This window comes from Buteo buteo, chromosome 19, assembly GCF_964188355.1.
Source record: "Buteo buteo chromosome 19, bButBut1.hap1.1, whole genome shotgun sequence".
NCBI lineage: Eukaryota > Metazoa > Chordata > Aves > Accipitriformes > Accipitridae > Buteo > Buteo buteo.
In genome coordinates this window covers 2,093,905-2,107,857 of record NC_134189.1, presented here as the reverse complement: position 1 = coordinate 2,107,857, position 13,953 = coordinate 2,093,905, and the positions used below count along the sequence as shown (strand labels likewise).

General features: G+C 62.2%; 1 protein-coding gene across 1 annotated transcript; it reads right to left on the bottom strand.

Annotated features, from left to right (window-relative positions):
* Window positions 1-2,558: 2,558 nt before the first annotated feature.
* NPTXR (neuronal pentraxin receptor) lies at window positions 2,559-13,304 on the bottom strand. The gene is made up of 5 exons (XM_075051111.1): window positions 12,575-13,304; window positions 5,601-5,823; window positions 5,243-5,487; window positions 4,734-4,913; window positions 2,559-4,350 (listed from the first exon to the last, which is right to left on the bottom strand). The coding sequence occupies exons 1-5, from the start codon at window positions 13,157-13,159 to the stop codon at window positions 4,126-4,128; spliced, it is 1,458 nt and encodes a 485-aa protein (XP_074907212.1). The 5' UTR covers window positions 13,160-13,304; the 3' UTR covers window positions 2,559-4,125.
* Window positions 13,305-13,953: the final 649 nt, after the last annotated feature.

The following is a 13,953-nucleotide window of genomic DNA, read 5'->3' as shown; positions in this document are numbered from 1 at the left end:
GTTGACACGCCGCAGGGAGCCGTGTCCCGTGAGCCCAAAGCTGAGGCTGCAGGTGTTGGGGAGCACAGGAGCTCCCCAAAGCCCACCCCGAGGTGGGGGTCCCAGGGCTGCCCCTGTTCCCGGGGAGGCAGAGCCTGCACGGTGGGTGGTGCCCTCCAGAAAGCCAGGCAGGGGCTGGAGGGGTTCAGGAATTGCAGCGTTTTTCTTTTCAAACCCGATAATAGCCATCAGGCCTGAAGGTTTCCCGTTGCCATGTTTGACCTGGTCTTTGCTGCAGGACAAAGCCCTTTGCAGGGGCGGAGGAGTGGGTTGAGTCCGGCTAAGCCCTTGGCCCGTGGAAAGCCTTGCAGCAGCGAGTCCTGCGGATTAGGAAGGGAAATGGCAGGCCCTTTCTTCCCCTTGAAGCGTGTTAATTGCCCCTTGGCGGGGAGATAGAGGAGACCACGCAGGGGGTATCCATCGCATCCGCCTGTCTCCCCTGCTGTCTCCTCTCGTGCCAGCCCCTGCGGAACTGCCATAGCCCGACGGTGTCCCTGCCTCTTGGGTTTCCTCCATTTCCTTCCCTCTTCCCCCCCCGCCCCTCCCCATCTCAGGTGTTCGGACACAACGCAGCATCCCAGCTGAGCGCACCTACCCCTTCTTCGCACCGTTGTTAAAATTTTCCTTCTTTAACCCCCCCTCCACCAAGGGTGACTGTTGTTCTGCGTCTCTTCTGCACGTGACGTGTTGTTTTCCAACCGGCTGCCCTTAGAGAGATGCAGGGCTTCTCCTGAGTGCTCCTGGTTAATTTAGAAGCAAGCAATATGTGTAAGTCATTGTAATTACTCCTTCCAGCCAGCAACGCCATTGATTTGTTGTCTCCTCCACCTTTTAAGCCCTGTTGCAGGTTTGCAGCTCTTGAAAGGCTCAGCTTACCAAAAATAAATGGTCCCGTCTTGCTTTCCTCCTCCCTAGATGGGTGAGAAGCAGCCGCTGCTTCCTGCAGAGAGCCAGGGCAGGATGGAAATCAAATATTTATTCCTACTCTTGATTTTCTGTCTCCCAACGAGTTTCTAATCTCTCCGTAATGCCTTCGGTTCCTGAAGAGCCTTACACAGAGATGTTTGCTGTAAGCTTTTAAAATGCCTGGATAAATTATATCAAGTTTTCCCGCATGCCCCCTGGTCTGTCCAACTGGCTGTGAACCTCTGCAGGGAGAGGAGGTTGCCCTGCAGAAGCTGTGCCGCCAGGCTCCCCCCTTTCTCCCATCCCAGGAGTGACAGATCCACACGTCCCGGGGACACGGCTGGAGTCGGGATCGCACCGGCATCGTCTGGCGAGGAGGCGGAGGGCAGCACCGATGTCCCTGCCCGAGCGTGTCCCGGTGTCCCCTTTGTTTCTGCTTTTCTGAGCGGGGGTTACACAGATTTCGGCGTGGGATGGGTTTCCGGGCTCCGGAGGAGACGGGTTTTGTGCCAATAGCCTAGAGCAGTGGCCAGGCTGTTTCCATCCTTGTTCATCCTCCCGCATGTCTTCTGCCTTGGCTGGCAGCCCCGAAAGCCCCCCTCGCAGGGCTCCTGCGGTTTTAATAGGAGGGTCTTCTGGACCAGTTCCAACCCCCCATTTCACCTCCTAAGTCTGTGACCCCCAGCAACGGTTTTGGACATTTCCTCCTCTAAAAAGTGTTGTCCTTCCTAATTATGCTGCTGTTATTTGGGCGCAGGAGCAGAGGTCACCTGTTGAGCCCCCTCCTGTTAGTGATGTGGGGCTGAGCCTCCAGCTCAGCAAAGCCCTTAAGTGTGTGCTCCAGCCGATGTACTCAAAGTTATTTTTTTTCTTCAAAAAACTCTGAACTTTGAGAAGATGTGCCAAAAGACTGAAGGTGAGAGCCCCAGGCTTTGTCTTATAGTATTAAATACCCTCCAGAAGGAGAAGAGGGAGCTGGGGGGGGGAACGGTCCTGGCTCAGCATGCCAGCAATGGCAGGGCCCTGGGGAAAACCGGGTCCTCTGGCTTTATGCTCTGTTTTCCCCAAATATTGGTGAGGGTGTGACTTTCCTAGGAGGGACAGGACCCACTGAGGGGCAAAAGCATCATGCAGACCTGGCCGGGGGTTGCTCGAGAACAGGCGGTTCCAAGAGCCATGTTGAGGGTGAATTGGCTTGTGCCTAGCTAGGTCAGGAGCTCATTACTAGTACTTAATTAGATTTATACCTGATGTGAGCTCCTTGCCATCACGGTCTGACCTGGAGGCTGTGATTTCCCACTGGTTTCTGCTTCCCCATTGTCGTCGGCACGGGGGGGTTCCTCCTCCATGGAGAGGTGCTTCCCCCAACCCCTTAGCAGCCACCTGTACCCCATGGAGCTTCATGATGGGGTAGATGAGGGATGCCCAAACCGTGACACCACCCCCCAGCCCCAGAGGCAACGATACCCAGACCCTCGTGATGGTATTTCTGTAATCGCAGCTACGGGCCCGGCCATCTCCCTCCAGGGATGCCACCCTGAGCGTCCCAGGGAAGAACACCTCGGTTTGGGCCGGCCGGTCCCCTCAGCGACCTCGCACGCCCCGCGGGAGGCTCGAACAGAAAACGTCACGTTTATTGTTCACGATCAGCTTTACAAAAGAAACGTCCCAACATGTGCGCGCGTCAGGGGCCCCTTTCACGAACGTGCATTAGAGAAAGCGCGCGAGCGAGCGAGGAAGAGGAGGAGGGGGGCAGCTCGGTGGGGTGCACGAAGGTCACGGTGTTTCCCACTTGGCACGAGGGCTGCGCCCCGTCCCCGCCATGTCCCCCCCAGGTGGGCTGAGCTGCCCCACCACTGGTGGGGACCCTGGGGGGGTGATGCTGGGTGGTGGGGCTGTCCCCCCTGCCCACTTCACACACACACACCACCCCTCCCTGGGTGCGGGGGCAGCCGTCGCCAAAATCGCAAAGTGGGACTTGGGGTAGGGGGGGGGAGCGCTGGAAGCTGGACACCGCATTGAGCAACCATGAGACCCCCAAAATACACACACCCCCCCTCCCGCAACACACACACACACATACACTCATGTATTGAGACGTTGGTGACCACGCAGCGTGGAAACAGCGTATTCTCAGGCACTCCACGGGGAAAATACCAGCCCACCCCATCGCCCTCCCAGTTCCAAGGCCAGCGGTGGCCCCATCCCTGGCCAGGAGCAGCTCAAAGCAGGGGACCCAGGTGGAGGCAAGGGCAGCAACCCACTCCAGCGCCCAAAAGGCCAGGGGACGGATGGCAGGACTCCTCCACCCACCATCATCCTCTGTCTCTCTTTTTTTTTTTTTTTTTCCTTGCTTTCGCTCCCTTCAATGGCAGTGCTGTACTCCTTCCCCCTCGGCCCGGGCTGGAGGAGATGCTTTGCCCCTTCCTCCCCTGTTTCTTCGGTGGCCAACTGACCCCAACAAGTTTGGGGGGGGGGGGGGGGGCCTGCGCTGCTTCCCTCTGCCTCAAAAACCTGACTCCCCTTGGGCAGCCCTGCTCAAACAGGCAGCGGAGGCAGGGGAAGGGGGACGTGCTGCCCTGCCGACCCTCCACCATCCTCCTCCAGCCCTCCCCAGGGCTTCTCCTGCAGGGAGGCAGGAGAAGAGGGGATGGAGCCGGAGGGGAAGATGCTCCCGGACGAGCCTTTGAGTTCATTTGGAGTACGGGCTCACAAAACCAGACAGCAGAGCACTAGAAATAACTAAGGAAAGAGGAAATAACTAAGGAAAGGGGATGTGCTCAGGGGATGCCCACACGCTGGCATCCCACCGAGGCTGGACCACACTTGGGGCAGAGGGAGGGCTCCTTCCCACTCCCCGTTGGGGCTGATAAGGCAGGGACCCTCACCATACCGGAGATGCCTGCGGGTATGGCAAGGTCCTCCCAAAACAGAAGTGGGGCAAGGCGAGACCCGGGGGCAGACGTGCCGGGAGCGGGGGGACAAGCCGTGCCGCTGGCACAGGAGCAAGAGGGAGGCTGCCAGGGCCCCCCCCGTCCCTCCCAGGACGCCGGCACGGGGGGCTTGAGCATTGCCCTGGCGTGATGGCGAGGCTCGGCGGTCTGGGAGGGGAGAAGGGGGCTTCCCTGTTTCGGGGCTGCCACCGGGCTCCTTGGCACTGGGGAGGGGGCGAGGGGCCGCTCATGCCTTCCTCCCTTCCTCGCAGGCGGCGAAGCCCCCCTTGCTGGCACCCCCGAAGACCTCCACCGCCTGGTCGTCCCACTGGATCACGTTGCCTTGGAGGTGGGAGGTGCAGTTGGCCAAGCCCAGGATCTCCGCCGGCGCCAGCATGTGGTCCCACACGCCGAACTGCGCCAGCTCCCCCACAAAGGCCTGCGTGGCATCAAAGCGGCCGCCCAGCGTGTCCTGGGAAAGAGCGGGAGAGGGGATGGGACAGGAGAAGGAACACGCATCCAGTGGGCAAACAGGGCAAGAGGGAGAAGGAGAAGTTTGGGGAGAAGCGGAGCGAGATGCCCGAAGGCAAGGAGGGGAGGGGATGGATGCGTGGTGGAGATGCAAGAAGACAAGGCGGGGAGCAAATGGAGGACAGAGGGGTAAGGGAGAAGGAAGAGGAGAAGAAAATGAACGCGTGTGGCCGCACGGATGTCAGATGAGCAGGCAGGAGATCCCCTCGCCCAAGCTGCCAACACGCCACGCTGAGCGCTCCCGCCCACGCCACCCTCGCCCCATTTCGGCTTCGCGCCGGAGCGATGCGAACCGGCGGGTTTTGGTGCCAGGCTGGCACGTACCTGCTCCTGGCCCAGGATGATGACGCCCTGGGGCTTGATGGCATGCCAGGAGGCCAGGTTCTCGCCGGCGGCCCGCTGCTCGCCGTCCTGGTACGCCGACCACTTGCCGTCCCGGGTGGTCCACGCCACGCAGACGTGGTGCCAGGCCTTGTCCTTCAGGCTCAGCGGCAGCTGGGCAACCTTCGCGAGAGGAGCAAGAGCCCGGTGCTCGGTGGGAGTGCTGGGGGACCCCGGTGTCCCCCCAGCCCCTCGCAGAGCAAGCGCTGCACCCCCCCGGCGGCACCCCAAATTCTAGACATCCTGATGCGCTGCTTCTCCCTCTCAACCCCCTCCCCAGCGAGCCATCCTCCCCATCCTCCTCATCCTCCTGCATTCCCCCTCCACCCCGGGCCCCTTCCTCCCAGCTCCCCCACACCGGTACCCCCAGGAGCATCATTTTGCTGGGGGGGTTGAAGCAGGGGAGATGAGGGCAGGGGCTTCCCTCCCGTCCCCCCTGCCGCTGGGCTGACCTTGTCATTGATGAGCAGCTCCAGGGGGTTGGTGCCCCACTCCAGCAGCACGATCTCATTAGCTTGGCTTGGGACAGAGTAGGAGAAAGGGGTGCCGAGCCCCGCCAGGGCCTTGGACTTCAGCCACATGCAGATGGTGAAGGCGTAGAGCTCCGGCAGGCTCTTCTTCATGCGGGCGTACATGTAGTTGTTCTGCACCGGGATGGTCACCTTGAAGGCATCAGGAGGGCTGTAGCCTGGTGGTCCTGCGTGCCGAGGATGGGGAGGAGAGCGGAGGGTCAGCACCCATCATTGGGATGAGGGTGGCTTGTCCCAGTACCCCCCCGTGTCACCTCCATCCCCGTCGGGCAGGGCTCACCATGCTCCAGCTCCTTCACCCGGTTCTGGAGGGAGTTCAGCTCCTTCTCGATGTCGTGCTGCTGCTGGCTGCGGTCGGTGCTGGCGGCCTGGCGCTCCTTCTGCAGGGTCAGGATCTTGGAGAGGAGCTGCTCCTCCAGCTGCTCCATCTTGGTGTGGAGGGCATCGCGGGCGAGCGCCGGGGCGGTGGGCGACGAGCCGTTGGTGCGGGCTGGCAGCTCCTGCTGCACTCAGCAGCAGCCGCAACAGGGGAAGAATGGAGGGAGAAAAGAGAAAATTCAGCGTGGTGTCACCGTTAGAGGTTAAATAAGGACGTGCCCAGCCCGCACCGCCACGGGGAGCGCTGGGACCACAACCCCGCATCTGCAGCAGGGTCTTCCCCAAGAGCCTCCAGCTGACTTTGTACCTCCCCTCTCAGATCCCCCATTGAGTTCGTTACTGTGAAACGAAGCTTGGCTGCTCCTAACGACTTTCTGCTGCTTCGGAGACAGAGCAAGGATTAGATGCACGGGCCCTCAGGCCATCCCTTGGCTCTGCTCCCACAGGCAGCCTCCCACGAGGAGGGGACAACACGGGAAGGAGCTTGGAGTTCCCCTTCCCCACCACACGTGAGGCTGCTTTGCCACGGCCAGCACGTTAACGGGGCTGTAATCCTCTTAGCCCAGCTCAGACGGCACGCGGGGGTGCGTGCACTCATGCCAGGTCGGGCAGGTAGCTCTCCATAAGCATTAGCCAGCCTCTCCCGGGCCATCGGGATGCCACAGAGAAGTGGGGCCAGCGGTAGGTCCTCCGGTCCTCAAGAGGTGACCCATCACTTGAGGATATCGAGCACGTCTTGTCCCATCAGGGTTAAAACCCACACCAAAATTCTTCCCTTGGCTGATCCAAAACCGGGCACCTGGCAAGGATGCTCCCAGCCACTACTGCACCCTGCAAGGACCCCAGATCCCACCTCGCTGGGAGGCCCCATCCTGGCTGGAAGAAAACCAGGCTGGAAGGGAGAAGGTGGCCCTTTGCCATGTTCCTGGGGTTTCTCCATAAATAGCAGCCCTCTCCCTTCTCCACATCCTTGGGACATTACGCTCTCTGCCACGGGCTTGGAAAGATGGTGACCACCTTTTCCACACTGCCAGACCTTCCTGAAGGTGCCAGAGCAGCCATGGTGGCCTCTGCCAGTAAAAAGGTGGGACACGGAGTGATGCCATCCCTGCTGATCTGGATAGGCCCCCCCGGCCTTGGAGCTGGCCTGGAGGAGGTCACCACACTCATCTATGGTTGTGGCTTCCAGCTTTTTCTTCTTCCCTATATCCTGCTTTTCCAGGATGGACAGGACCTAATGATCACGCACACAAAGACGAAGGGGGGGATGCCCGCCGATGTCACCCCCAGATCTTTGCTATCCATCATGAACAACAGAGGGAAGGGGAAGGTTGCAGGAAAGCTGGGTTTGGCCGGGCAGGATGCAACCTTGGTGGATGGGAACAGCAGGGAGAAGGTAGCAGGGAGAGGGAGAGCAAGAAGATGGTGTTGGTGTGAGCACAAATGGCCCCACACCGAGCAGCAACATGCTCAGGCTGCAAATAAGAGGGAGGGTGCAACGCCCCGGTGTCTGGAAGAGCCTCCAGCGGGGTCTGCTGGGGCAAACCCACAGGTTTTGCAAGAAAAAACAATGCAGAGAACCAAAACCAAGCAAGAAAAGAAAGGTTGTGCAGGGGACATCTGCCAGCCTTGACCAAACGCCAGCTCTCACTGCCGGCTTGCTCCGGCAGTGCTGGGATGCTCTTGCGGAGAGCAAAACCTCTCTGGGAAGGGAAAAGCGGCCAGCAAAGGGCGTCCTACCTTTGGTCTCCATAAAACAGGGAGGGATTTAGCTGATGGGGAAGGGGCTTTAGCCATTTTTTTGCGGGGGGAGGAGGGGTTGGTCTTGGGGACCCACTGGTGCAGCTGGCTGAAAGGCAGGGGAGGGATGGCAGGAGGGAAGGAAAGGTTAATTCTCATCCTCCTGGCAGGGATAATTCCCACCCGGGGCTGCCCACGCTTGTATCCAAGTGGAGCTGGCTGTGTTAGTGGGGGCAGCGCAGGTGGGATGGGGGTCGCCTTCGCCTCTTCGTCCGCATCCCGTGGGCTCCGAGAGCTTTTCTCATCCCTTCAGGCCGCCTGGCTGCGGCGGAGGCTGGCACGCTCCTGTCTGCCGCACGCTTTTGATTGCTCGAGCTGCGGGTTTGGAGCCTACGTCCCTGCTTTCATGCACGGCTCCATCTGTTAATGACGAAAAAAGAAAAGGCTGGGAGCTTTTGTCGCTCTCGCTAGCCCCCGATAGCCTGCCCTACATTATTCAGTAGTGACTGAGCGCTTTTTTTTTTCCTCCCCCTTCCTCCTGCTTTTCTCCTTGTTGCTACTTTCTTCCCTCTGTAACTTTTCTCCCTATAGGTTTTTAATTTCTCTGGCTTCAGACCGTCTCCTCCTGATGATCCCCTCCACGCACGCACACACTGTCTCTCCCCTTTTCCTCAATTCCTTCCCCTTTCCTGTTTTTTTTCCCCATCCATCCCTCTCTCCAGCTCTCCCCGGCCCCTCCAGCCCAGCAGCCGGGGCACCGGCAGCCGGACCCACGCAGCCGGCTGAACCACCGCCGACCCCATCTTCCTCCTGGCAAGGGATGCAGCCGGTACCCTCCCCTGGCAGAGTTTGGGGGCCACTCCATCATCCCAGGAGCATCCCAGCAGACACCATCCCCATCCCCGCAACCAGACCACAACCGGACAGGAGACCAGACCTCCCCATCCCACCCCACCGCAGCTGGGACGTGCCGGGTGGTCCCTCCAACGCCAAGCTGGGCTGCATCCCCTAACCATCCTCCTCATCTCCGAGCTGCCACTTGAGCATCTTTCTCCCAAATCAAATTATTTGCCAAATTATTAATGCTAGCTGTGCAGCTGTTATCTACCAGTGACCTTTGGGGAGGGGAGAGTGGGGGGAAGCGCCTTCTCCCCGGCTGTTCGGCAGGCACCCGGCTTCCCATCTGCTGCCGCGCAGGCAGCAGGGGAGTGGGCAGCGGGTGCGGGGGAGGCTCGCTCGATGCTTTTTGGCCATCGGAGCCAGCAAAAAAAAAAAAAGATTGAAAGATGCCAGGTAATATTAATCATGTTAAATGTCAGCGGCTGGCAGGGGGGTGGGGAGGGGGAGGCGAGGGGCCATGGGGGCCACGTCGGCACACGCTCGCTCGGGTTGTAGCCCTCAGTCAGCAAATGCACTTTGATTTATGTAAGGAGATCAGAGCCTCATTTACTAATGCACCGGCAAATCTGGGCCCCGCTGCTCCCCCTCGGCTGCCGGCACGCGAGTGCCCACCTTAGCTGCTGAGCCGGGGACGATGCTGACGGGAGGATGTCCCGGCACATCCCGGGGGTCACGGTGCTGAGCTGGGTGTGCACACACAGCGGCTCCATCCTCTTCCCCAGACCCACGAATCCTCCCCGCATCGGCTCACATCATCGGGATGCTCGCTCTCCGTGCCAGCGTTTTTGGGACCCTGCCACCTTTTCGGACCCAGGCAGGAGCTCAGGGGTCGTTAAACTCCAGGAGGGACCACCCGAGGTAGAGGACAAGCAGGGATGCATCGGCCTTTCCCTCCTCCTCGCAAGAGGAGAGCTCGCCGCTGCTCCCATCCCCTTCGAACCTCTCTTGGGGCTGTCACGATCTGGGGGTCTCCATCTCCGCCCTGCTGGAGAGGGAAGGGAGGCAGCCACCTCGCTTCCATTCCCACGTCCATACCCGAGGGTCTCCTGCCAGCAGCCAGGCCACCAGCCACCACGGCACGGCCGCACGCCGGCTGAGGAGCAAACAGGCTGTTACAGCCTTGCTGAGGTCGGGTCCGTCAGGCTGTCCCCCCCCTTCACCCGCTCGGCTCCCCTCCGAGGGACGATGGGGACAAGGAGGGCATCTGCACCCCGGCACAGCCCATGGGGCTGAGGCGATTCCCTCCCCCCCCTCCAAAACCGCTCCGTTTCCATTTACAGCACTAATTAAAAGCGTGGAAAAGCAGCATCTGGGCCCCCCAGCTCTGCGTGCCAAGATGCACCCGAGCATACAGACACGAGCACGTGCGGAGAGCGGGGGACACCCCCCCCCCCCCGTCGAAACCGGGAGGAAAAAGCTCAGCCAGGCTGCTGCGCACGAGGAAAAGACGAGCGATGCCTTGGGGGGGGTCAGAGGAGGTAAAGGAAGATGTCCCCGTGTGAACACCATGCCGGTGCTTGCCCGTCCCCATCAAAACAAGGAAGGGCAAAGAGCGAGCCCGTGGGGGCCCTCCCTGCGTCCCTCCCCGGGCCACCATGCTGCTACAGCTAAGAATGAAATGACTTAATAGGTTTTTCGACGCATCAATAAATCTTGTTATGCCTTACAGCTGGGGCCGAGAGCATCCAGATTAGATCAGCGATCTTCTGCCAGCCCCCTCCCCGCAATCCCAGCTCCGGAGCCTCCGGCAGTAATCCCTGCCGGCAAACCCGCTGCCCGTTGGGAGATGCCCTGGGATGCAGCCTTCCCGGGGGAGGGGGTTCCCGGCATTTTCTGTCATCCCTCTCCCGAGACTAAGCTCCCCTGGGGCTTCGCCAGGGTTTTCTCTCCTTCATTCCCTCCCGCCAGGTTTCGCAGAACCGCCGGCACGCTGTCGGTCATCCCGGGACCGTCCTCATCCAGATCACCTGCCGGGGCGATCGCTGCCTCCCTTTAGGAGAGCTGCTGGGGCTGGGGGTGCCCCCCATGCCATGGGGTACCCCAGGAAGGTTCCCAGGCCTGACTGATGGAACTGCATGGGATGGGGCGATGCAAGCACCCTGTCGTCAAGTTTCGGGGTGTCTGCTCGTACACGGAGGGGCAAAGACAAGCCGGGGAGGGGAGGACGGGCAGCCCTCGCCTCACGGCCGAGGTACGACCCCAGGGCTCGGCTGTCACCGGGCCGGCACATTACGGCAGGCTGGAGCCAGGACAGCCGAAATCTAGCCCACCTGTGACATGCCGCCTTATTTCTTGAGCCTGCAGGGCTTGCCGAGCTGTGGGGTGCCGCGTCTCCCCTGCCGAGCACCCTTGGGACCCTCAAGTCCCCGGCAGCACAAAAGGGAACATTTTTGGCGACGCTTGTCTTCCTCATCAGTGTGTATGTGTGTGTGCACGAGCCTTGACCCAGCATCGCTTCAGACTCCCCAGGGGCACGGGAGAGCCTCCTCCAGCCCTTGGGAGCTTCATCCTCCTCCACCCCAAACCTCCTGCGATCGCCAGAACCCCCAGGAGAGGGGCCAGGGCAGCTCACGGGTGACACAGCCCCACAGGGAGCAGGGAGAGCGTGACCAGAGAGCAGCTAAAGGCCTGATGCTCCCCGAGGTTCAAACTGCTGTGCCGGGCACCATCCCACTGTGCATCACCCGGTCCTTGTGCACACATGTCTGTGTGTGCAGGGGCTTATTTTTTCCCCTCCCCATTATCTCTGGGTGAGCACATCTGCTGTCTGCACACGCATTTCTTAGCTCTTTTGTATGATCCCACCTGTGGGAATCTGTTTGTTTGGGGCTGCAGGGGGGGTTGGGGGTGGCTCTGTCCTCCCTTTGGCTGCGTGGGGCTCCAGGCATCGTGCTCAGCCGTCCCTCGCTCCCCACGCGTGCCTGTCTGTGTGTTTTCGTGCGTGCGTATGCATTACCCTGGCAGCTCACAGGTGCTTCCTCCAGTCTCCAGCTCTTTCCCTTGGCGTGTGCCTGTGTTTACTTGCCTTTCCCCGTCTTTCTATCTCCATTCATATCTCATCCATCACTATAACCCTCCCTCTGTCTCATTTCTCAGCCTGTGACCTCAGTGGCTCTGAATTCTTCCCCCGTGGCCTGCTGCTACTGCACCCACATGGCTGTAGTGAGGGGGGGCAGAAGAGCAAAACTGGGGAGAGGGACCCCATGGGGTGCTGCCTCACCCCCCCTGCCCCAGCTCCATGCCCCAGGAAGGAATGGAGAGGGGCAACAGGGAATGAAACGGGAAGATGAGGACATTGAGGACTTGCAGGAATCTCCTTGCAGGTGGCTCTGGCCCCCGCCAGACCTCAGGGGACAACACAACCCCCAGAAAAGATGGGGGATCTGGAGCAAACCCCCCAGGGAAACCAGATAACTCCCCTCTGGCAGCTCTCGTGTGCCCAAACCACTGCCCCGGCCGTCTTCTGCAAAGCCTGCCGAGGTCCGTGTGACTGCTGAGCCCACATCGACCCAAATAAATCGACACGCACGTGCACGCTATGATGGGTCCCATCGCAGGCGTCATGGTAAACCTTTGGTGCTGCTGGCTCGCGGCAGGGCCAGGGCTGAGCCTGCCGGGCACACGCTGCCGGGCTGCTACAGAGCGGGGACCAGGGCTCCGCATCCCAAGTGCCAACAGCCCGATGCCACTGTGATGGGCACGGCGAGCGGCTCCAGCTGCCCCCTTCTCCCTACAGCTCCTAGGGACCGTGCGGGGAAGGGGTGCTGGGCTCTGAGTAGGTAGCACCGGCACTTTACTTTGTGAGAAGTTCCATTCATAACCGCGACGGCGTCGGATGGGATTTACCTTTCTGCTAAAGGGCAGGATTTGGCCCTGAGCTGACGACCGGCTCCGGTGGAGGCCTTGGTGGGTGCTACGGGGTGAGCGAGGTGCCCTACCTGGGTGCAGATCGGGTCGGGGGGGGGGGGGATAGAGGACAGCCCCAGCCCCTTGGGACCACCCTGCATGGAGGGAAGAGAGAGGGGCTGAGGGCGAGCCCCCTGCCCCTGGGCAGAGACCTCGAGGAAGAGCGAGGCAAGGACAACCTTCCCGAAGCCTCGCGAGGGGGACGAGCTGGTTTTGGGAGGGGACGCAGGGCCGGGGCGCGGCACGTGCGGGAGCACCCCCCGACCCCCGGGAGCATCTTTCCCCCGGGAGCATCCCCCCCCCCCCGCTCCCCCAGCCCATCCCTCGCACCTCGATCCGGTCGATGCGGTCCTGGAGGGCACGGACGGCCTCCTCCAGCTCCCGGACGGCGGGGGGCTCGGCGGGGGGGTGCCCCATAGTGCCGGGACGCGGAGCGGCGCGGAGCCCGGCGGCGGGGACGGCGGCGGCGGCGGCGGGGGGGGCGGTTCGCAGCCCCCCCTCGCAGCGGCTGAGCTTGCCGGTGAGCTCCCGGATGGTCTCCTGGTCCATCCGGATCCTTTCCTTCTGCTCCAGCGCCGTGCGGCGCAGCTGGGCCGCCGCGCTCCGCAAAGCCAACAGCTCTTCGGGGGCGGGAGCGGTCCCGGGGCCGGTCACCGGGCACTCGGCGCTTAAGGGCGTGCAGACGAAACGGCTGAAGAGCGGCGGAGGAGGCGGCCCCCCCGGTAACCGAGGCCCGGCGCTGGCCAGAGCCTCGGCGGGGCCGTGCAGAGCTCCCAGCCCCTTGTCGGCGGCGGGCAGGAGCGCGGCGGCGGCCGAGTCATTGTCGGCGGCGGCGGGGGGAGCGGCGGGGGCGGCGGTCCCGGCCGGGTGGACGCTGGCGATGATGCAGATGATGGCCCCCAGGAAAGCCAGCATGCCCGCCGCCAGCAGCACCGCCAGAAACTTCAGGGTGGCAGCGGCGTGGGGGGCCCGAGCCCGCGGACGGCGAGAAAAGAAAGCGGGAGGGGTCGGGGAGGGGACGGGCCGACGGGCGAAGCCGGCGGGGAAGGACGGCACCGGTAACGACACCGGTGCCGGGGGGGGCCCCGGCGCGCCGCGCTTATAGCTGCCGGGCGGTGCCGCACGCTCCGCCCCTCCGGCCACGCCCTCCGGCCACGCCCCGGCCACGCCCCGCTCAGGGGGACCCCTCCCTCCCCGACCCTCGGCGTCCTCCTTCCCCGGGCTGCAAGTGCGAGGGGTCCGGGCGGTGGGAGGTGAGCGGGCGAGGGGCTCCGGAGATGGGGAAGAGCGGGGGGGGGACACCCCCGGGACCCCCCGGGACCCCCGGGGACGGGGTCAGCCAAGGCTCGGGCTCGCTGAAATCAGCCCGGGGGGAGCCTCCAGCGAGGGGATGCTCCTCCGGGAGAGCCCAAGGGAAGATTTTTTTTTTTTTCCCCTACAAAATGCTTAGGCTGGAAGTAAAGAGCCTCTTGTTACCCTGAGGGTCAACACCTCGCAATCCGGCATCCCCCCCCCCCGCCCCGTGAGGGTCCTTCGGGCTGCCGGTGGGCCTTTCCCTCCTTGCCTTTCTCCTAAAAATTAAACCAGCAGTCTTCCAGCTCGTGGAAATGCCTCCTCCCGGAGGGCGGCTCTCCTGCTCTCCCACCCCAGGCACGATCAGCAGCGGGACGCTTCGCCCTCTGCCCCGCACGCCCACGCCATCCATTCGG